The sequence below is a fragment of the Hemiscyllium ocellatum genome, chromosome 47 (assembly GCF_020745735.1).
Source record: "Hemiscyllium ocellatum isolate sHemOce1 chromosome 47, sHemOce1.pat.X.cur, whole genome shotgun sequence".
Classification (NCBI taxonomy): Eukaryota; Metazoa; Chordata; class Chondrichthyes; order Orectolobiformes; family Hemiscylliidae; genus Hemiscyllium; species Hemiscyllium ocellatum.
The window spans coordinates 5,434,292-5,458,902 of NC_083447.1; the positions used below are offsets into that span (position 1 = coordinate 5,434,292).

Here is a 24,611-nt window from a genome sequence, read left to right on the forward strand (position 1 = left end):
CGGATACTAGACAAGGGGATCACACTGATACTGGACGAGGAGTACTCACTGATTCTACACGAGGGGAACACCAACTGACACTGCACGAGGGGAGTACGCATGATACTGCATGAGGGGAATACACACTGATACTGCACGAGGGGAGTACTCACTGATATTTATTTCTCCAGACTTTCAGAGTGCTCTATATTTGTCTCTTCACACGAAGGAAGGTTGCGCATCCAGTCCACGGCAGGACAGGATCCTCAGTAATACTGTACGAGCTGAGTACTCACTGATACTGCACGAGGGGTGTACTCACTGATACTGGGTGAGGTGCACACTCACTGATCCTGGACGAGGGGAGTACTCACTGATCCTGGACGAGGGGAGTTCACGCTGATACTGGACGAGGGGATCACTCACTGACATTGCACGAGGGAAGTACTCACTGCTGCTGCACAGTGTGAGTACTCACTGCTGCTGCACAGGGTGAGTACTCACTGCTGCTGCACCGGGGGAGTACTCACTGCTGCTGCACCGGGGGAGTACTCACTGCTGCTGCACGGGGAGAGTACTCGCTGATACTGCACGGGGGGAGCACTCACTGATACTGCACGGGGGGAGCACTCACTGATACTGCACGGGGGCAGCACTCACTGATACTGCACGGGGGCAGCACTCACTGATACTGCACGGGGGCAGCACTCACTGATACTGCACGGGGGCAGCACTCACTGATACTGCACGGGGGGAGCACTCACTGATACTGGACGGGGGGAGCACTCACTGATACTGGACGGGGGGAGCACTCACTGATACTGGACAGGGGGAGCACTCACTGATACTGGACAGGGGGAGCACTCACTGATACTGCACGAGGGGAGCACTCAGTGATACTGCACGAGGAGAGTACTCACTGATACTGCACGAGGGGAGTACTCACTGATACTGCACGAGGGGAGTACTCACTGATACTGCACGAGGGGAGTACTCACTGATACTGCACGAGGGGAGTACTCACTGATACTGCACGAGGGGAATACACACTGATACTGGACGAGGGGAATACACACTGATACTGGACGAGGGGAGCACTCACTGATACTGCACTAGGGGAATACACACTGATACTGCACGAGGGGAATACACACTGATACTGCACGAGGGGAGTACTCATGGATACTGGACGAGGGGAATACACACTGATACTGCACGAGTGGAGCACACACTGATATTGCACGAGGGGAGCATTCACGGATACTAGACAAGGGGAATACACTGATACTTGAAGAGGAGTACTCACTGATTCTACACGAGGGGAACACCAACTGACACTGGACGAGGGGAGTACTCATGATACTGCATGAGGGGAATACACACTGATACTGCACGAGGGGAGTACTCACTGATACTGGACGAGAGGAGTACTCACTGATATTTATTTCTCCAGACTTTCAGAGTGCTCTATATTTGTCTCTTCACACGAAGGAAGGTTGCGCATCCAGTCCACGGCAGGACAGGATCCTCAGTAATACTGTACGAGCGGAGTACTCACTGATACTGGACGAGGGCAGCACTCGCTGATCCTGGACGAGGGGAGTACTCGCTGATCCTGGACGAGGGGAGTTCACGCTGATACTGGACGAGGGGAGTTCACGCTGATACTGGACGAGGGTGAGTACTCACTGACACTGCACGAGGGGAGTACTCACTGACATTGCACGAGGGAAGTACTCACTGCTGCTGCACAGGGTGAGTACTCACTGCTGCTGCACAGGGTGAGTACTCACTGCTGCTGCACCGGGGGAGTACTCACTGCTGCTGCACCGGGGGAGTACTCACTGCTGCTGCACCGGGGGAGTACTCACTGCTGCTGCACCGGGGGAGTACTCACTGATACTGCACGGGGAGAGTACTCGCTGATACTGCACGGGGAGAGTACTCGCTGATACTGCACGGGGGGAGCACTCACTGATGCTGGACGAGGGGAGCACTCACTGATGCTGGACGAGGGGAGCACTCACTGATGCTGGACGAGGGGAGCACTCACTGATACTGGACGAGGGGAGCACTCACTGATATTTATTTCTCCAGACTTTCAGAGTGCTCTATATTTGTCTCTTCACACGAAGGAAGGTTGCGCATCCAGTCCACGGTAGGACAGGATCCTCAGTAATACTGTACGAGGGGAGTACTCACTGATACTGGACGAGGGGAGTACTCACTGATACTGGGTGAGGTGAACAATCACTGATACTGCACGAGGGCAGTACTCACTGACACTGCACGAGGGCAGTACTCACTGCTGCTGCACGGGGGCAGCACTCACTGCTGCTGCACGGGGAGAGTACTCACTGCAACTGCACGGGGAGAGTACTCGCTGATACTGCACGGGGGGAGCACTCACTGATACTGCACGGGGGGGGCACTCACTGATACTGCACGAGGGGAGTACTCATGATACTGCACGAGGGGATTACACACTGATACTGCACGAGGAGAATACACACTGATGCTGCACGAGGGGAGTACTCACTGATACTGCACAAGGAGAGTACTCACTGATACTGCACGAGGGGTGTACTCACGGATACTGGATGAGGGGAATACACACTGATACTGCACAAAGGGAGTATTCACTGACACTGGACGAAGGGAACACCCACTGATACTGCACGAGGGGAACACTCACTGATACTGCACGAGGGGAGCACTCACTGATACTGCACGAGGGGAGTACTCACTGATACTGCACGAGGGGATTACACACTGATACTGCACGAGGAGAATACACACTGATACTGCATGAGGGGAGCATTCACTGATACTAGACAAGGGTATCACTCACTGATACTGGACGAGGGGAGTACTCACTGATACTGCACAAGGAGAGTACTCACTGATACTGCACGAGGGGTGTACTCACGGATACTGGATGAAGGGAACACCCACTGACACTGCACGAGGGGAATACACACTGACACTGCACGAGGGGAGTACTCACTGATACTGCACGAAGGGAGCACTCACTGATACTGGACGAGGGGAGTACTCACTGATACTGGACGAGGGGAGTACTCACTGATACTGGGTGAGGTGAACACTCACTGCTACTGGACGAGGGGAGTACTCACTGATACTGGGCGAGGTGATCACTCACTGATACTGGACGAGGAAAGTATCCACTGATACTGGATGAGGGCAGTACTCACTGATACTGCACGAAGGGAATACACACTGATACTGGACGAAGGGAATACACACTGGCACTGCACGAGGGGAGTACGCACTGATACTGCACGAGGGGAATACACACTGATACTGCACGAGGGGAGCACTCACTGATACTGGACGAGGGGAGCACTCACTGATACTGGACGAGGGGAGCACTCACTGATACTGGACGAGGGGAGCACTCACTGATACTGGACGAGGGGAGCACTCACTGATACTGGACGAGGGGAATACACACTGATACGGCACAAGTGGAGTACTCATTGATACTGGACGAGGGGAGCACTCACTGATACTGGACGAGGGGAATACACACTGATACGGCACAAGTGGAGTACTCATTGATACCGTGCGAGGGGAGTACTCACTGATACTGGATGAGGCGAACACTCACTGATACTGCACGAGGGCAGTACTCACTGACGCTGCACGGGGAGAGTACTCACTGATGCTGCACGGGGGCAGCACTCACTGATACTGGACAGGGGGAGCACTCACTGATACTGGACGAGGGGAGCACTCGCTGATACTGGGCGAAGGGAATACACACTTGTACTGCACAAGTGGAGTACTCATTGATACCGCGCGAGGGGAGTACTCACTGATACTGGACGAGGGGAGCACTCACTGATACACCTCGAGGGGAATAAACACACGGATACGGCACAAGTGGAGTACTCATTGATACCGTGCGAGGGGAGTACTCACTGATACTGGATGAGGCGAACACTCACTGATACTACACGAGGGGAGTACTCACTGATACTGCACAAGGGGAATACACACTGATACTGCACAAGTGGAGTACTCATTGATACTGCGCGAGGGGAGTACTCACTGATACTGCACGAGGGGAATACACACTGATACTGGACGAGGGGAGCACTCACTGATACTGGACGAGGGGAGCACTCACTGATACTGGATGAGGGGAGCACTCACTGATACTGGACGAGGGGAGCATTCACTGATACTGCACGAGGGGAATACACACTGATACTGGACGAGGGGAGTACTCATGGATACTGCATGAGGGGAATACACACTGATACTGCATGAGGGGAGTACTCACTGATACTGGACGAGAGGAGTACTCACTGATATTTATTTCTCCAGACTTTCAGAGTGCTCTATATTTGTCTCTTCACACGAAGGAAGGTTGCGCATCCAGTCCACGGCAGGACAGGATCCTCAGTAATACTGTACGAGCTGAGTACTCACTGATACTGCACGAGGGGTGTACTCACTGATACTGGGTGAGGTGAACACTCACTGATCCTGGACGAGGGGAGTACTCGCTGATCCTGGACGAGGGGAGTTCACGCTGATACTGGACGAGGGGAACACTCACTGACACTGCACGAGGGGAGTACTCACTGACATTGCACGAGGGAAGTATTCACTGCTGCTGCACAGGGTGAGTACTCACTGCTGCTGCACCGGGGGAGTACTCACTGATACTGCACGGGGAGAGTACTCGCTGATACTGCACGGGGGGAGCACTCACTGATACTGCACGGGGGGAGCACTCACTGATACTGCACGGGGGGAGCACTCACTGATACTGCACGGGGGGAGCACTCACTGATACTGCACGGGGGGAGCACTCACTGATACTGGACAGGGGGAGCACTCACTGATACTGCACGAGGGGAGTACTCAGTGATACTGGGCGAAGGGAATACACACTTATACTGCACAAGTGGAGTACTCATTGATACCGCGCGAGGGGAGTACTCACTGATACTGGACGAGGGGAGCACTCACTGATACTGGACGAGGGGAGCACTCACTGATACTGGATGAGGGGAGCATTCACTGATACACCTCGAGGGGAATATACACTGATACGGCACAAGTGGAGTACTCATTGATACTGCGCGAGGGGAGTACTCACTGATACTGGACGAGGGGAGCACTCACTGATACTGGACGAGGGGAGCACTCACTGATACTGGACGAGGGGAGCACTCACTGATACTGGACGAGGGGAGCACTCACTGATACTGGACGAGGGGAGCACTCACTGATACTGGACGAGGGGAGCACTCACTGATACTGGACGAGGGGAATACACACTGATACTGCACGAGGGGAGTACTCATGGATACTGGACGAGGGGAATACACACTGATACTGCACGAGTGGAGCACACACTGATACTGCACGACTCACGGATACTGGACGAGAGGAATACACACTGATACTGCACGAGTGGAGCACACACTGATACTGCACAAGGGGAGCATTCACGGATACTAGACAAGGGGATCACACTGATACTGGACGAGGAGTACTCACTGATTCTACACGAGGGGAACACCAACTGACACTGCACGAGGGGAGTACTCATGATACTGCACGAGGGGTGTACTCACTGATACTGGGTGAGGTGAACACTCACTGATCCTGGACGAGGGGAGTTCACGCTGATACTGGACGAGGGGAACACTCACTGACATTGCACGAGGGAAGTACTCATTGCTGCTGCACAGGGTGAGTACTCACTGCTGCTGCACCGGGGGAGTACTCACTGCTGCTGCACCGGGGGAGTACTCACTGCAACTGCACGGGGAGAGTACTCACTGCAACTGCACGGGGAGAGTACTCGCTGATACTGCACGGGGGGAGCACTCACTGATACTGCACGGGGGGGGGCACTCACTGATACTGCACGGGGGGGGCACTCACTGATACTGCACGGGGGGGGCACTCACTGATACTGCACGAGGGGAGCACTCACTGATACTGCACGAGTGGAGTACTCATGATACTGCACGAGGGGATTACACACTGATACTGCACGAGGGGAGTACTCACTGATACTGCACAAGGAGAGTACTCACTGATACTGCACAAGGAGAGTACTCACTGATACTGCACGAGGGGTGTACTCACGGATACTGGATGAGGGGAATACACACTGATACTGCACAAAGGGAGTATTCACTGACACTGGACGAAGGGAACACCCACTGATACTGCACGAGGGGAACACTCACTGATACTGCACGAGGGGAGCACTCACTGATACTGCACGAGGGGAGCACTCACTGATACTGCACGAGGGGATTACACACTGATACTGCACGAGGGGATTACACACTGATACTGCACGAGGGGATTACACACTGATACTGCACGAGGAGAATACACACTGATACTGCATGAGGGGAGCATTCACTGATACTAGACAAGGGGATCACTCACTGATACTGGACGAGGGGAGTACTCACTGATACTGCACAAGGAGAGTACTCACTGATACTGCACGAGGGGTGTACTCACGGATACTGGATGAAGGGAACACCCACTGACACTGCACGAGGGGAATACACACTGACACTGCACGAGGGGAGTACTCACTGATACTGCACGAAGGGAGCACTCACTGATACTGGACGAGGGGAGCACTCACTGATACTGGACGAGGGGAGTACTCACTGATACTGGGTGAGGTGAATACTCACTGCTACTGGACGAGGGGAGTACTCACTGATACTGGGCGAGGTGATCACTCACTGATACTGGACGAGGAAAGTATTCACTGATACTGGATGAGGGCAGTACTCACTGATACTGCACGAAGGGAATACACACTGATACTGGACGAAGGGAATACACACTGGCACTGCACGAGGGGAGTACGCACTGATACTGCATGAGGGGAATACGCACTGATACTGGACGAGGGGAGCACTCACTGATACTGGACGAGGGGAGCACTCACTGATACTGGATGAGGGGAGCATTCACTGATACACCACGAGGGGAATACACACTGATACGGCACAAGTGGAGTACTCATTGATACCGTGCGAGGGGAGTACTCACTGATACTGGATGAGGCGAACACTCACTGATACTGCACGAGGGCAGTACTCACTGACGCTGCACGGGGAGAGTACTCACTGACGCTGCACGGGTAGAGTACTCACTGACGCTGCACGGGGAGAGTACTCACTGATGCTGCACGGGGAGAGTACTCACTGATGCTGCACGGGGGCAGCACTCACTGATACTGGACAGGGGGAGCACTCACTGATACTGGACGAGGGGAGCACTCACTGATACTGGGCGAAGGGAATACACACTTGTACTGCACAAGTGGAGTACTCATTGATACCGCGCGAGGGGAGTACTCACTGATACTGGACGAGGGGAGTACTCACTGATACTGCACAAGGGGAATACACACTGATACTGCACAAGGGGAATACACACTGATACTGCACAAGTGGAGTACTCATTGATACTGCACGAGGGGAGTACACACTGATACTGGACGAGGGGAGAGCTCACTGATACTGGACGAGGGGAGCACTCACTGATACTGGACGAGGGGAGCATTCACTGATACTGCACGAGGGGAATACACACTGATACTGCACGAGGGGAGTACTCATGGATACTGGACGAGGGGAATACACACTGATACTGCACGAGTGGAGCACACACTGATACTGCACGACTCACGGATACTGGACGAGGGGAATACACACTGATACTGCACGAGTGGAGCATTCACGGATACTGCACGAGGGGAGCATTCACGGATACTAGACAAGGGGATCACACTGATCCTGGACGAGGGGAGTTCACGCTGATACTGGACGAGGGGAACACCAACTGACACTGCACGAGGGGAGTACTCATGATACTGCATGAGGGGAATACACACTGATACTGCACGAGGGGAGTACTCACTGATACTGGACGAGAGGAGTACTCACTGATACTGGACGAGAGGAGTACTCACTGATACTGGACGAGAGGAGTACTCACTGATATTTATTTCTCCAGACTTTCAGAGTGCTCTATATTTGTCTCTTCACACGAAGGAAGGTTGCGCATCCAGTCCACGGCAGGACAGGATCCTCAGTAATACTGTACGAGCTGAGTACTCACTGATACTGCACGAGGGGTGTACTCACTGATACTGGGTGAGGTGAACACTCACTGATCCTGGACGAGGGGAGTACTCGCTGATCCTGGACGAGGGGAGTTCACGCTGATACTGGACGAGGGGAACACTCACTGACACTGCACAAGGGGAGTACTCACTGACATTGCACGAGGGAAGTACTCACTGTTGCTGCACAGGGTGAGTACTCACTGCTGCTGCACCGGGGGAGCACTCGCTGATACTGCACGGGGGGAGCACTCGCTGATACTGCACGGGGGGAGCACTCGCTGATACTGGACAGGGGAGCACTCACTGATACTGCACGAGGGGAGTACTCAGTGATACTGGACGAGGGGAGCACTCACTGACACTACACGAGGGGAGTACTCACTGATACTACACGAGGGGAGAACTCACTGATACTGCACAAGGGGAATACACACTGATACTGGATGAGGGGAGCACTCACTGATACTGCACGAGAGGAGTACTCACTGATACTGCACGAGGGCAATACACACTGATACTGCACGAGGAGAATACACACTGATACTGCACGAGGGGAGTACTCATTGATACTGCACGAGGGGAGTACTCATTGATACTGCACGAGGGGAGTACTCACTGATACTGCACGAGGGGAGTACTCACTGATACTGCACGAGGGGAGTACTCACTGATACTGCACGAGGGGAGTACTCACTGATACTGCACGAGGGGAGTACTCACTGATACTGCACGAGGGGTGTACTCACTGATACTGGATGAGGGGAATACACACTGATACTGCACAAAGGGAGTATTCACTGACACTGGACGAAGGGAACACCCACTGATACTGCACGAGGGGATTATACACTGATACTGCACGAGGGGATTACACACTGATACTGCACGAGGGGATTACACACTGATACTGCATGAGGGGAGCATTCACTGATACTAGACAAGGGGATCACTCACTGATACTGGACGAGGGGAGTACTCACTGATACTGCACAAGGAGAGTACTCACTGATACTGCACGAGGGGTGTACTCACGGATACTGGATGAAGGGAACACCCACTGACACTGCACGAGGGGAATACACACTGACACTGCACGAGGGGAGTACTCACTGATACTGCACGAAGGGAGCACTCACTGATACTGGACGAGGGGAGTACTCACTGATACTGGACGAGGGGAGTACTCACTGATACTGGGTGAGGTGAACACTCACTGCTACTGGACGAGGGGAGTACTCACTGATACTGGGCGAGGTGATCACTCACTGATACTGGACGAGGAAAGTATTCACTGATACTGGATGAGGGCAGTACTCACTGATACTGCACGAAGGGAATACACACTGATACTGGACGAAGGGAATACACACTGGCACTGCACGAGGGGAGTACGCACTGATACTGCACGAGGGGAATACACACTGATACTGCACGAGGGGAGCACTCACTGATACTGGACGAGGGGAGCACTCACTGATACTGGACGAGGGAGCACTCACTGATACTGGACGAGGGGAGCACTCAATGATACTGGACGAGGGGAGCACTCACTGATACTGGACGAGGGGAGCACTCACTGATACTGGACGAGGGGAGCACTCACTGATACTGGACGAGGGGAGCACTCACTGATACTGGACGAGGGGAGCATTCACTGATACACCACGAGGGGAATACACACTGATACGGCACAAGTGGAGTACTCATTGATACCGTGCGAGGGGAGTACTCACTGATACTGGATGAGGCGAACACTCACTGATACTGCACGAGGGCAGTACTCACTGACGCTGCACGGGGAGAGTACTCACTGATGCTGCACGGGGAGAGTACTCACTGATGCTGCACGGGGGCAGCACTCACTGATACTGGACAGGGGGAGCACTCACTGATACTGGACGAGGGGAGCACTCACTGATACTGGGCGAAGGGAATACACACTTGTACTGCACAAGTGGAGTACTCATTGATACCGCGCGAGGGGAGTACTCACTGATACTGGACGAGGGGAGCACTCACTGATACTACACGAGGGGAGTACTCACTGATACTGCACAAGGGGAATACACACTGATACTGCACAAGTGGAGTACTCATTGATACTGCACGAGGGGAGTACACACTGATACTGGACGAGGGGAGAGCTCACTGATACTGGACGAGGGGAGCACTCACTGATACTGGACGAGGGGAGCATTCACTGATACTGCACGAGGTGAGTACTCACGGATACTGCACGAGGGGAGTACTCACGGATACTGGACGAGGGGAATACACACTGATACTGCACGAGGGGAGTACTCATGGATACTGGACGAGGGGAATACACACTGATACTGCACGAGTGGAGCACACACTGATACTGCACGACTCACGGATACTGGACGAGGGGAATACACACTGATACTGCACGAGTGGAGCATTCACGGATACTGCACGAGGGGAGCATTCACGGATACTAGACAAGGGGATCACACTGATCCTGGACGAGGAGTACTCACTGATTCTACACGAGGGGAACACCAACTGACACTGCACGAGGGGAGTACTCATGATACTGCATGAGGGGAATACACACTGATACTGCACGAGGGGAGTACTCACTGATACTGGACGAGAGGAGTACTCACTGATATTTATTTCTCCAGACTTTCAGAGTGCTCTATATTTGTCTCTTCACACGAAGGAAGGTTGCGCATCCAGTCCACGGCAGGACAGGATCCTCAGTAATACTGTACGAGCTGAGTACTCACTGATACTGCACGAGGGGTGTACTCACTGATACTGGGTGAGGTGAACACTCACTGATCCTGGACGAGGGGAGTACTCGCTGATCCTGGACGAGGGGAGTTCACGCTGATACTGGACGAGGGGAACACTCACTGACACTGCACAAGGGGAGTACTCACTGACATTGCACGAGGGAAGTACTCACTGTTGCTGCACAGGGTGAGTACTCACTGCTGCTGCACCGGGGGAGCACTCGCTGATACTGCACGGGGGGAGCACTCGCTGATACTGCACGGGGGGAGCACTCGCTGATACTGCACGGGGGGAGCACTCGCTGATACTGCACGGGGGGAGTACTCAGTGATACTGGACGAGGGGAGCACTCACTGACACTACACGAGGGGAGTACTCACTGATACTACACGAGGGGAGAACTCACTGATACTGCACAAGGGGAATACACACTGATACTGGATGAGGGGAGCACTCACTGATACTGCACGAGAGGAGTACTCACTGATACTGCACGAGGGCAATACACACTGATACTGCACGAGGAGAATACACACTGATACTGCACGAGGGGAGTACTCATTGATACTGCACGAGGGGAGTACTCACTGATACTGCACGTGGGGAGTACTCACTGATACTGCACGAGGGGAGTACTCACTGATACTGCACGAGGGGAGTACTCACTGATACTGCACGAGGGGAGTACTCACTGATGCTGAATGAGGGTGATACTCACAGATACTGGACGAAGGGAGTATTCACTGACACTGGACGAGGGGATTACTCACTGATACTGGACGAGGGGAGTACTCACTGATACTGGACGAGGGGTGTACTCACTGACACTGCACGAGTGGAGCACACAATGATACTGCACGAGTGGAGCACACAATGATACTCCACAAGGGGGGTACTCACTGATACTCCACAAGGGGGGTACTCACTGATACTCCACAAGGGGGGTACTCACTGATACTCCACAAGGGGGGTACTCACTGATACTCCACAAGGGGAGTACTCACTGATACTACACAAGGGGAGTACTCACTGATACTACACAAGGGGAGTACTCACTGATACTACACGAGGGGAGTACTCACTGATACTGCACGAGGGGAACACCCACTGATACTGGACGAGGGGAACACCCACTGACACTGCACGAGGGGAATACACACTGATACTGGACAAGGGGAGTACTCACTGGTACTGCACAAGGGGAGTACTCACTGATACTGTACGAGGGGAGTACTCACTGATACTGGACGAGGGGAGTACTCACTGATACTGGACGAGGGGAGTACTCACTGATACTGGGTGAGGTGAACACTCACTGCTACTGGACGAGGGGAGTACTCACTGATACTGGGCGAGGTGATCACTCACTGATACTGGACGAGGAAAGTATTCACTGATACTGGATGAGGGCAGTACTCACTGATACTGGACGAGGGCAGTACACACTGCTGCTGCACAGGGAGAGTACTCACTGCTGCTGCACGGGGAGAGTACTCACTGATACTGGACGAGGGGAGCACTCACTGATACTGGACGAGGTGAGTACTCACTGTTCCTGGACGAGAGGAGCACTAACTGATACTGGATGAGGGGAATACTCACTGATACGACATGAGGGGAGTACTCACTGATACTGGACGAGGGGAGCACTCACAGATACTGGACGAGAGGAGCATTCACTGCTACTGGACGAGGGGAGCACTCACTGATACTCGACGAGGGGAGCACTCACTGATACTCGACGAGGGGAGCACTCACTGATACTCGACGAGGGGAGCACTCACTGATACTCGACGAGGGGAGCACTCACTGATACTGGACGAGGGGAGCACTCACTGATACTGGACGAGGGGAGTACTCACTGATACTGCACGAGGCGAACACTCACTGATACTGGACTAGGCGAACACTCACTGATACTGGACGAGGCGAACACTCACTGATACTGGACGAGGCGAACACTCACTGATACTGGACGAGGGGAGCACTCACTGATACTGGACGAGGGGAGCACTCACTGATACTGGACGAGGGGAGCACTCACTGATACTGGACGAGGGGAGCACTCACTGATACTGGACGAAGGGAGCACTCACTGATACTGGACGAAGGGAGCACTCACTGATACTGGGTGAGGTGAACACTCACTGATACTGGATGAGGGGAGCACTCACTGATACTGGATGAGGTGAACACTCACTGCTACTGGACGAGGGGAGTACTCAGTGATACTGGACGAGGGGAGTACTCACTGATACTGGGTGAGGTGAACACTCACTGATACTGGACGAGGTGTGTACTGACTGATACTGCACGAGGGGAGTATTTACTGACACTGGATGCGGGGAACACCCACTGATACTAGACAAGGGGATCACTCACTGATACGGCACGAGGGGAACACTCACTGATACTGCACAAGGGCAGCATTCACTGATACTGGACGAGGGGAGTACTCACTGATACTGCAGCAGGGGAGTACTCACTGATACTGCACAAGGGGAGCATTCACTGATACTGGACGAGGGGAGTACTCACTGATACTGGACGAGGGGAGTACTCACTGATACTGCACGAGGGGAGCATTCCCTGATACCGCAGGAGGGGAGTACTCACCGATACTGTAGGTGGGGAGTACTCAATGATACTGCTAGAGGGGAGTACTCACTGATACTGCAGGTGGGGAGTACTCACCGATACTGCAGGAGGTGAGTACTCACCGATACAGCAGGAGGGGAGTACTCAATGATACTGCAGGAGGGGAGTACTCACTGATACTGCAGGTGGGGAGTACTCACTGATACTGCAGGTGGGGAGTACTCACCGATACTGCAGGTGGGGAGTACTCACCGATACTGCAGGTGGGGAGTACTCACCGATACTGCAGGTGGGGAGTACTCACCGATACTGCAGGTGGGGAGTACTCACCGATATTGCAGGAGGGGAGTACTCAATGATACTGCAGCAGCGGAATACTCACTGATACTGCAGCAGGGGAGTACTCACTGATACTGCAGCAGGGGAGTACTCACTGATACTGCAGCAGGGGAGTACTCACTGATACTGACTAAAACTCTGTTAAGTATATGGCCTGAAATCTGACCAAAGGTAGCCTGGGAGTGTGAGGGCTCATGAGGGTATGTAATGAGCAGGGTAGTGGGCACTGGGAGTTGATTAAACCCAGTGTGTGGATTGGTTAATAGACTGTTTCACGCATGTTGAACTAAACAGCAAAAGCCATTCGGTGATTTATGACAGTTTTATTGTAAGTCTATCGTTGACAAACACCAGTTTTCACCTTTCTTTTGTCGATCTTTTCTCTCTGTCCTGAAGCAATAACTCCACTGGGGAAGAACCCAGCTCTTTATATTTTTATCCACTGGGGAAGAACCCAGCTCTTTATATTTTTATATCATTTTAATAACACAACCAAATTGTCCAATTATCAAACAACAAACACTGTCCACCCGGGTCCAAACAAGGGAGTAACCAAATCACAATGGAATCGACGAGGCAACTAATGTCCTCCTAGTCCCCTATGGTGCCCACCTCTCTCTCTGAAAACCTTAAGAACTCAGTTCTTTTTCTTGAAAGACAAATCACTGAATTAACTGATTAAACAAACAACAAAATAAAATTACAATTAAAAATAAGAAAAAAAATGGAAGAACTAAATCATAATAGTGTTGGGGGCTGGGGTGGTTGTGGGGGTAGACTTCACACCAGCCCCTGAGATAGCTAAAAGTCTCAAAAACCCAATTGTTTTTGTATTAACAGAAACTTAAGTATAAAGACACTGCACGATACAAGGAATGTAACTGTTCATTTTAAATCTAAGATAGATACATTTTTTGTTAAGCAAAGGTATCAGAAAGATATAAGCTCAAAGCGGGTAATATGGAGTTAATTAGATGGAACAGTGCAGTTGAAAATGTGTTGCTGGTCAAAGCACAGCAGGCCAGGCAGCATCTCAGGAATAGAGAATTCGACGTTTCGAGCATAAGCCCTTCATCAGGATGCTTTGACCAGCAACACATTTTCAGCTGTGATCTCCAGCATCTGCAGACCTCATTTTTTACTGGAACAGTGCAGTTATTTGGCTGTGAAGGCACATTCTCGAAATACCTCATGACACCCACTAACAATCCCTCTGTCCTGCGAAAGAAGATAATACACATTCTGAAACAATAGGTTGAGTGACAGCTGACAGTGGGGAAAACATTGCACAGTTTCTTCCTACCCAGTTCTGTTTTCCTCTTACTTCTACAGATTATTTTAGCATTTGTTCTCCCTTCATATCAAAAGGTCCTCTCTTTCATTGCCATGTTCAGCTGGGATCCCACTGCAAGGTGGAGGGGCTGAATAGCCATCACACCTTCTTATGTTCACTGGAGAGGGTGCAGAGGAGGTTCACCAGATTGTTGCCTGGGATGAAGAGAGGCTGGATAAGGCAGGGAAAGGCTGAGGGGGACTAGATAGAGGGGTATAAGATGGTGAGGGGCATGGGCAGAACGGATAAGAAGCTGCTACTCCCCTGAGTTTAAGGGTTAATAACAAGGAGGCATCAGGTTACGGTGAAAGGCAGGAGGTTTTCAGGGGATTTGATGAAAAGCTTTATCCCCCAGAGGATGGTGGGAGTCTGGAATTCACTCACAATCAGATCAATTGCAGAAATCCCCCGACTTGGGGGTGTTAGCAGTGGAACAGGATTAAATTGGTTTAATTGGAAGCACACTAGCTTTCGGAGCAACGCTCCTTCATCAGCGACGCTCCGAAAGCTAGTGCTTCCAATTAAACCTGTTGGAGTATAACCTGGTGTGGTGTGATTTTTAACTTTGTACACCCCAGTCCAACACCGGCATCGCCAAATCAAGGATTAAATTGGCTAGCCAAGGACCAATAGGTTTGTATCATCGTGACAACTTTGCCACCTCACTGGGAGTCCCATCCATTCTCAGGTCAACCCCGCTGACTGAGCAACATCGGCCCCTGACCTGGCAAAGCTCTGAATGTCAAATTCCCGTCCCTGTGTTCCACCCACCACTTCTGTAACGTTCTCCAAAAATTCCAATTCCAGTCTCTACAATCCCCAATTGAAACTGTTCCACCAGTGGGGACCATGACTTTAACTGTTGAGGACCCAACTCTCTCTCCCCTCCTCACCCTCTCTTTCCCTCTCTCTCTCTCCCCTCCTCACCCTCTCTTTCCCTCTCTCTCTCTCCCCTCCTCACCCTCTCTTTCCCTCTCTCTCTCTCCCCTCCTCACCCTCTCTTTCCCTCTCTCTCTCTCTCCTCCTCACCCTCTCTTTCCCTCTCTCTCTCTCTCCTCCTCACCCTCTCTTTCCCTCTCTCTCTCTCCTCCTCACCCTCTCTTTCCCTCTCTCTCTCTCTCCTCCTCACCCTCTCTTTCCCTTCTTTCTCTCTCTCCTCCTCACCCTCTCTTTCCCTCTCTCTCTCCCCTCACCCTCTCTTTTCCTCTCTCTCTCCCCCTCACCCTCTCTTTCCCTCTCTCTCCCCTCACCTTCTCTTTCCCTCTCTCTCTCTCCTCCTCACCCTCTCTTTCCCCTTCTCTCTCTCTCTCCTCCTCACCCTCTCTTTTCCTCTCTCTCTCCTCCTCACCCTCTCTTTCTCTCTCTCTCTCCTCCTCACCCTCTCTTTCTCTCTCTCTCTCCTCCTCACCCTCTCTCTCTCTCCTCCTCACCCTCTCTTTCCCTCTCTCTATCCTCCTCACCCTCTCTTTTCCTCTCTCTCTCTTTCTCTTCCTCATCCTCCCCCTCTATTCCATTCCCCCCCCCCCCTTTAAGATGCTTCATAAAAGCCCTCCCTTGTTCTATCAACTCCCTGTCTGAATATCTCCAGGTGTGAGTGGATTTTGATTGGTGGCTGTTTGACTGATATATTGTGTGAAATATATATAAACCGGTCTTGTTGTTGTGGCTTTCCCCCTCAGTGTTTTCTAGGAGCGATGGTCTGAAACTGAGGCAGGCAATCAAGCATAACTGCACTGTAGTGGATGGTGCAGGAGGTAATTTGACGCAGTTCTGCTGCACGATATAATTTTCTAACTGCCTGATTTCTGCATCACTGCAAAACAAGACGACGGGACTGAAGGTTAACCCTGGACCATGGTGGGGTTCGGTAGATTCTGCAGAGGTTAAGCTATAAATAGAATCAAGACTCTGAAAGAGAATATCTGACCAGAAGCAGAATAGTGAGAGAAACAGGAAAGCATTTTGAATAATGCAACGATCTGGAGCTGCAACAGGATCAGCACATTCCTTCCTGCTATCCCACAGCTCTGCTCCACATTTTTTTTCATCGTTCCCCACACACCGCACCAACAACTGAGCTTTACTCGACTCCTTCTTACACTGGGACACACCCCAAGAGCCATCAGCAGGAGCTAATCAGAGTGGTGCTGGAAAAGTGAGGACTGCAGATGCTGGAAATCAGATTCTAGATCAGAGTGGTGCTGGAAAAGCACAGCAGCATCCGAGGAGCAGGAAAATCGACGTTTCGGACAAAGAAGGGCTTTTGCCCGAAATGTCGAGATTTTTTTTTCCCTGCTCCTCGGATGCTGCCTGACCTGCTGGGCTGTTCCAGCACCACTCTGATCTAAACCCTGGTTTCCAGCATCTGCAGTCCTCACTTTTTCCTAGAAGCTGGTCAGGGCTGTGTAAGAATCCTCAAGCTGAAAGGATAACAGAGGCAAGGGATAGGCTAGCCCGAACCCAAACCCTAACCTTAACCTTGACCCTAACCCTATTCTTAACCTTGACCCTAACCTTAACCTTGACCCTAACCCTATCCTTAACCTTGACCCTAACCTTAACCTTGACCCTAACCCTATCCTTAACCTTGACCCTAACCTTAACCTTGACCCTAACCTTATCCTTAACCTTGACCCTAACCCTATCCTTAACCTTGACCCTATCCTTAACCTTGACCCTAATATTAATCCTAATCCTACATCTGAAGTGGATGGGTTGACAAGGAGCAAAGGAAAGACTTGCATTTCTCTAGCACCTTTCACATCCTCAAAGCACCTTATAGCTGTTGTGATATCCTTGGACAGTAGTCACTGTCAGAGGTGGAAGTGGTGTCATAATGGTAATGTCGCAGAATGAGTATTGGTCTGGGAATGTGGGCTCAGATAACTGGAAAATCTGGAATGGAAAACTAATCTGAGTGATAATAACTATAAAACTATCAGCAATTAGAGTCATAGAGATGTACAGCATGGAAACAGACCCCACGGTCCAACCCCGTCCATGCCGACCAGATATCCCAACCCAATCTAGTCCCACCTGCCAGCACCCGGCCCATATCCCTCCAAACCCTTCCTATTCATATACCCATCCAAATGCCTCTTAAAATGTTGTAATTGTACCAGACTCCACCACATCCTCTGGCAGCTCATTCCATACACATACCACCCTCTGTGTGAAAAAGTTGTCCCTTAGTTCTCGCTTATATCTTTCCCCTCTCACCCTAAACCTATGCCCTCTAGTTCTGGACTCCCCCACCCCAGGGAAAAGACTTTGCCTATTTACTCCAACCATGCCCCTCATAATTTTGTAAACCTCTATAAGGTCACCCTTTGTTGTGAAAAAATATCCCCATCTGGTTCACATATGCCCCTTTAAAGAGGGAAATCTGCAATTCTTACCTGGTCTGGCCACAGGGATGTCTCAGAGTGAGAACAGTTCAAGGGACAGTCAGGGATGGGTAATAAATGCCAGCCTTACCATTGATTCCCACGTTCCCTGAACAAATGAACTTATGACTCTCAGATTATAATGTCAAGGCTGATACTTGGATTGATGGTGATGGGGAGCTGGGGGGGGGGTGGGGTGGGGGGGGGGGGGGGGGGGGGTGGGGGGGGTGGGGAGGTGCGGGGGAGAGTTGGAGCGGAGATCTGTTTCCCAAGGCACAGAGCTCAAAAACCAGTGGTCACAGATTCAAGCTGAGGGGCAGAAAGACTGGAGGGGACTCAGGGACAACGATGGTCTGGAAGTCACTGCCTGAGTTGGTAGTGGAGACAGAGACCCTAAACTCTGTTTAATAAGTACCTGGATCTTCATCTTAAGTGTTGCAAGCTGCAGGGATAAGAGGCATGTGCGGGACGTTGGGATTAAAAAGGGCATCTGGGTGTCTCTGGGTTAGCACGGACAAGAGAGACTGAATGGCACCTTCTGTGGTTCTATGGAGACTGCAGCCATCAGCTGTGATCTTACTGAGTGATAGTGCGGGTTCAAGGGGCCAAATGGACTGCTCCTAGCCCCTAATTTGCTCACGAAAGGAATAAGAAGGCGTAGGTTTAAAATGTACAAAAGAAGCAAGGGGGTATACAAGAAAAATCCTTTTTGTCATTCAGCGAGAGATAGAGTCTAGAATATGCTGTCTGGAAATGTGTTCAGTTGAGGTTTTCCAGAGGGGTACTGGCTGGTTATTTGGATAGAAATGTGCAAAGGGCATGGGGAAAAGGCAGGAGGTTGGCACTGGGTAATGATGCCCATTCGAAGAGCTGGTGCAGACACAAGGGGCCGAATGGCCGCCTTCCGGGCCATCACAAACCCCAGCGTGCACCCCATTCGCCCCTACCCTCGCAAACCTGTCCCAGCGAGATACTCACCTGGGCCCCGGTGCGTCTTCTCCATCCAGATGTAGCAGTTGTTCTGGGCGACGCCAGTCTGGGAGTCCAGGAACGGCAGCCGCATGCTCCGCTCAGCGCACAGCCGCGCATTGTAGCTACGGCAATGCTCAATGGCCTCGCGGTAGAAATCCTCACCCAGCCTGCCAGCAGGAAGGAACAGACGACACGTCAACACCATCATCCCCACCACCTTGTCGCTCCCCAATTTCGGATCACCAACACTCAACAATCCTCACCGCCCTGCACGCGTCTGAAAGTGCAATTTGATTTTCACTCAGAAGATGTAGCCCCAGGGCAGCATTTCTTGCCCAGAGGGCAGTTACGAGTCAACCGCATTGCTGAGAGTCTATATAGATTAGATTACTTACAGTATGGAAACAGGCCCTTCGGCCCAACAAGTCCACACCGACCCGCCGAAGCGCAACCCACCCATACCCCTACATTTACCCCTTACCTAACACTATGGCCAATTCACCTGACCCACACATCTTTGTGACTGTGGGAGGAAACCGGAGCACCCGGAGGAAACCCACGCAGACACGGGGAGAACGTGCAAACTCCACACAGTCAGTCACCTGAGGCGGGAATTGAACCCAGGTCCCTGGCGCTGTGAGGCAGCAGTGCTAACCACTGTGCCACCGTGCCGCCCTAAAGTCTGGAGTCACATCTGGGCAAGGATGGCAGTTTCCTTCACTAAAGGGCATTACTGAGCCAGGTGGCTTTTCCGATAATGGACAAGTAATTCACGGTCATTGGTAGACTCTTAATTTCAGATTTATACCCCATCTGCCATGGCAGGATTTGAACCCAGGTCCCTGCAACATTACCTGGGTCTCTAGGTTAACAGTCTGGCAACAATACCACTACCTCCCCTTATGGTCATGAATCACACTCCATTTGTGCACAGCATGGTCCCCAGAATCTCCAACAAACCAAGTAATAAATGGCCTCCTCCTGTACTATATCATTCTAACGGGTTGACCACTTCATTAGGAGTCACATCACTCTAGGATCACCCTGTACTGACTGAACGACATCGGCCCCCAGTCTGGTTTTCAAATTCCTCCATCATCTCACATGCCCCTGTCCCTGATCTCTAACTTCCTCTCGCCCCACAACCCTCCAGGACCTCTGTGTTCCTCCAGTTCCTGCCTCTTCACACTCTTCCCCGATTTTCATCGCTCCATCACTGGCAACTGTACCTTCAGTAGCCTCAGTTCTAAGATCAGGAATTCCCCTATCCCCCTGCTGCTTTCAATCCCTCTCCCTCCACCTCTCCTTCTCTCTCTCACTCCCTCCTCCTTTCTCTATCCCTCTACCTCCTGTACTCACTCTCTCCTCTCCATCTCATCCAATTTATCCTATCACTCCTCTTCTCTCTCACTCCCTCCTCCTCTTTGGAAGCTCCTGACAACCTCCCTCTTTGTTCAAGTTTTTCGGAGCAGTCTGTGGTTCGCTATTGGCGCACATGTTTTTAAACAAAAAAGGCAGTGCTGTTAACCAGGTGCTATGTAAATGCACCTTGCTGTTGTTGCTGACTCTGTTCCAATTTTATGTCAGACATTTTGCCCTCTTTGTCACTCACTGCTTAAAATGTCTCCACCATCGCTGCACATGTGCAGACCAGATGTACACGGTGGTGAGAAGATTGAAAGAGAATTAGTTGGTTAAAAAAAGAATTAGTCTTAATAATCGTGCAGGCAGCTGGGAATCTGACAGACAAAGTGAGGCCCGGGATTTAAAAGATCCTGCAAAGACAGTTTCTTTCTGAAGCCATGTGTCCCCATTGGAAAGACCGGCAAAATAAACCTCCTCAGAGGGTCACACACAAACGGGAGAAATAAGAGGCCAGGGGCACCCTCACAGCAGCAGAATTGGGGGAGAGAGAGAGGAGAGCGAGAAACTGTCCACCATAGGACTGGGGATTGGGGTTGTGGGGATCGGAAGGATGATGGGGAAGTGGGATGTGGCGTGTGGGATTGGGGGATGATGGGAATGGGGAGGTGTGGGGATGGGGAGGTGAGATGGGGTGTGGGGACGGGGATGAGGGGTGTGGGGATTGGGGCATGGTGGGGTGTGGGGATTGGGGGATGGGGATGAGGAAGTGGTGGGGATGATCTGGGTGGGGGTGATTGGGGGATTGTGGGAAGGAGGGGGTGGGGATTTGATGGGGCAGTGGGGAGGAGGATGGGGATTGGTGTGGTGGTGGGCAGGGTTTGGGAAGAGGGTGGGGATGTGGGGTCGGGGATTGTGCGGATTGAGGGGTGTTGGGGATGAGGGAGGTGGGGACGTGCAGGGTTCATGGGGTTGAGGGGGACGGGGATGTGGGGAGGTCTGGATGGCGGGGGCGCAAGGATGGGGAGGTCATGGGGATGAGCATGGCGGGGATGTGGGGGTGTCATGGGGATGAGGGGGGCAAGAATGTGGGAACATGTGGGGGTGAGAGGTTGGGCGATGTGGGTGTGCCATAGAGTCATAGAGATGTACAGCACGGAAACAGACCCTTCGGTCCAACTCTTCCATGCCGACCAGATATCCCAACCCAATCTAGTCCACCTGCGTCATTGGGATGAGGTGGGTGAGGATATGGGAGTCAGTGGGAACGAGGGGGGTGGGGATGAGTGGAGATTGTAGATTTGATGGGGATGTGTTGGGGATGAGGGGGTGATGATTGGGAGGGTTTTGGGGATGAGAGGGTGGGGATTGGGAGGATGTTGGGGATGGAGGTGGGGATTGGGAGGATGTTGGGGATGAGGGGGGTGGGGATTGGAGGTGTGTTGGGGATAGGGAGTGGGGTTTGGGAGGGTGTTGGGGATGAGGGGGTGAGGATTGGGAGGGTGTTGGGGATGAAGGGGTGGGGTTTGGGAGGGTGTTGGGGATTGGGGCGATGGTGGGTGTGTTGAATTGGGGGAGTGGGGATGGGAGATTTGGGGAGTGTGGGGATGTTGGCTGTGGAGACTGTGGGAAGAGGGGGATTGGGAGGATGAGGTGGGGGTGGGGATGGGTCATGTGATAATTGGGGTTTGTGGGGAGATGGGAGTGAGTATTTGGTATACCGGATGGGGATTGGGGGTGTGGGGATTGGGGAAGAGAGGGATTAGGCGGATGGTGGGGACAGGGGGTATGTGGGAGATGGTGGGGATGGGAATTGGGATGGGGGTGTGGGGATTGGAGGTGATGGTGGAGATGTGGGGTGGGAAGTGGAGATGGAATTGGGGGGAGCGAGTGAGTGAGGGGACGGGAGGGTGGGGACAGGGATGTGAGGGATGGTCAGGGATTCGGAGAGGATTGGATGGGTGGAGGGGAGACAGAAGCTTGGGGGTCAATTTGGGGGAATGTGAGGAAGTACATGGAAGGGGGAGGCGTGGGGGTTGGAGAGGGGGTGACATGAGGAGGGTGGAGATGGGGATGAAGAAATGGGGGAGAGGGGGAAATGGGGAGGTGTGTGAGTGATGGAGGGGGTTCTGGAGTTCTGGGATTAAATTGGAGGAGAGGGGAGATGGGATGGAGGGGAGGTGAGAGGGGAGTTGGGGAGATGGGGGAGGGTTGGGGGATGTTTGATGAAAGATACACCCCACAGTGTGAAAGGCAGCATTTCCTTAGCCCCTTTCCCCACGTTGGGACGTTCCTGAATCACTCGACCCTCCGCCAATGAAACTCTCTCTTGCTGTTGCAAGGATTGTCATCCTCACATGGGAGTCTGGGCTGGCATTCAGCAAGATCCCACGGGGCAGGAAGAATGGGGCATGGAGCCAATGTGCTGTAGGATGGAGTTGGGGATGTGGAACAGAGATCCCAAACAGGAAGCCATTCGACCCATCACACCCTGACGAGGAAGGAGGGAGATTGGCACCTGAACCAGGGTTGGAGGCTGGGACAGGCCGGAGGGCACAACTCATTTGCAGTGAGTGACAAATGTCCCGATTGTGTCTTATGGGGATGGGCTGGAGACAACCTTGAGAGAGATGCATGAAGGAGCCACCACCGCCCGATCACATGCACATAAGACATCATATCCACCAGCTTCAACATCCACTCCCTCAACCATCAACACTAAATAGCAGCAGTGACAAGGTGCACTGCAGAAATTCACCAAAGACCCTCAGGCAGCACCTTCCAAACCCAGGGCCACTTCCATCTAGAAGGACAAGGGGCAGCAGACACAGGGGAACACCACCCCCTGCACGTTCCCCTCCACTCACCATCCTGACTTAGAAATATATTGCAGAAATTGCTGGAGAAACTCAGCAGGTCTGGCAGCACCTGTGGAGAGAAAGCAGAGCCTTTCAGGTCCAGTGACCATTCCTCAGAACACATTCATCTTCAGTTCTGAAGAAGGGTCACTGAACCCCAAAATGTTAACTCTGCTTTCTCTCCACAGATGCTGCCCGACCTGCTGAGTTTCTCCAGCAATTGCTGCTTTAGTTTCTGATTTACAACATCTGGAGTTCTTTTTTGGGGGGGAATACATCGCTGTTTCTTCATTTTCACGGGGCAAAGTATTGGTATTTCCTCCCTAATATTATTGTGGGTCAATCTACAGCACATAGATTGCAGTGGTTCAAGAAGGCAGCTCCCCCCCCCCCCCCCCCCACCCTCTCAAGGGGCAATAAGTGCTGACCAGACCATTATGCCCACATCCCATGAAAAAGAGTGCTCAACGTGCACCTTCAAAAGCCAATGACTTTAAGGCCTTTCCTACATGACCTCATTTTCACACCCAGAAGTGTTAAGTTGTGGTTGTTTGGCACATCATGTTATCTCTCTAGAGCTTGGTGTTTTTTTTAAAAAGCTTGTGTTCATCAGTGATTGATCAATTGATCAGTCCATTATCAAGTCAATCAATTGGAGGATATTGTTTCCATGGTGGTGAAGGCATATCCCTGTCAGTTTCACACACACACACACACACACACACACACACACACACACACACACACACACACACACACACACACACACACATTCTCATTTACACACCCTGACCCTCGCCCCTGCCAAAACACACACAAACTCCCGAATTCACTCCCCTGCATCTAACACCCCCAGAGGATTACATTAT

At 52.1% G+C, this 24,611-nt stretch overlaps 1 protein-coding gene across 1 annotated transcript in view; it reads right to left on the reverse strand.

Moving 5' to 3' along the window:
• Nucleotides 1–24,611, reverse strand: part of dpf1 (double PHD fingers 1) — a 196,971-nt gene that overhangs the window by 155,362 nt on the left and 16,998 nt on the right. The window contains exon 2 of the mRNA XM_060855942.1: nt 19,529–19,689. Within this exon, the coding sequence (XP_060711925.1) occupies nt 19,529–19,689 (161 nt within the window). The remainder of the gene's footprint in view (nt 1–19,528; nt 19,690–24,611) is intronic.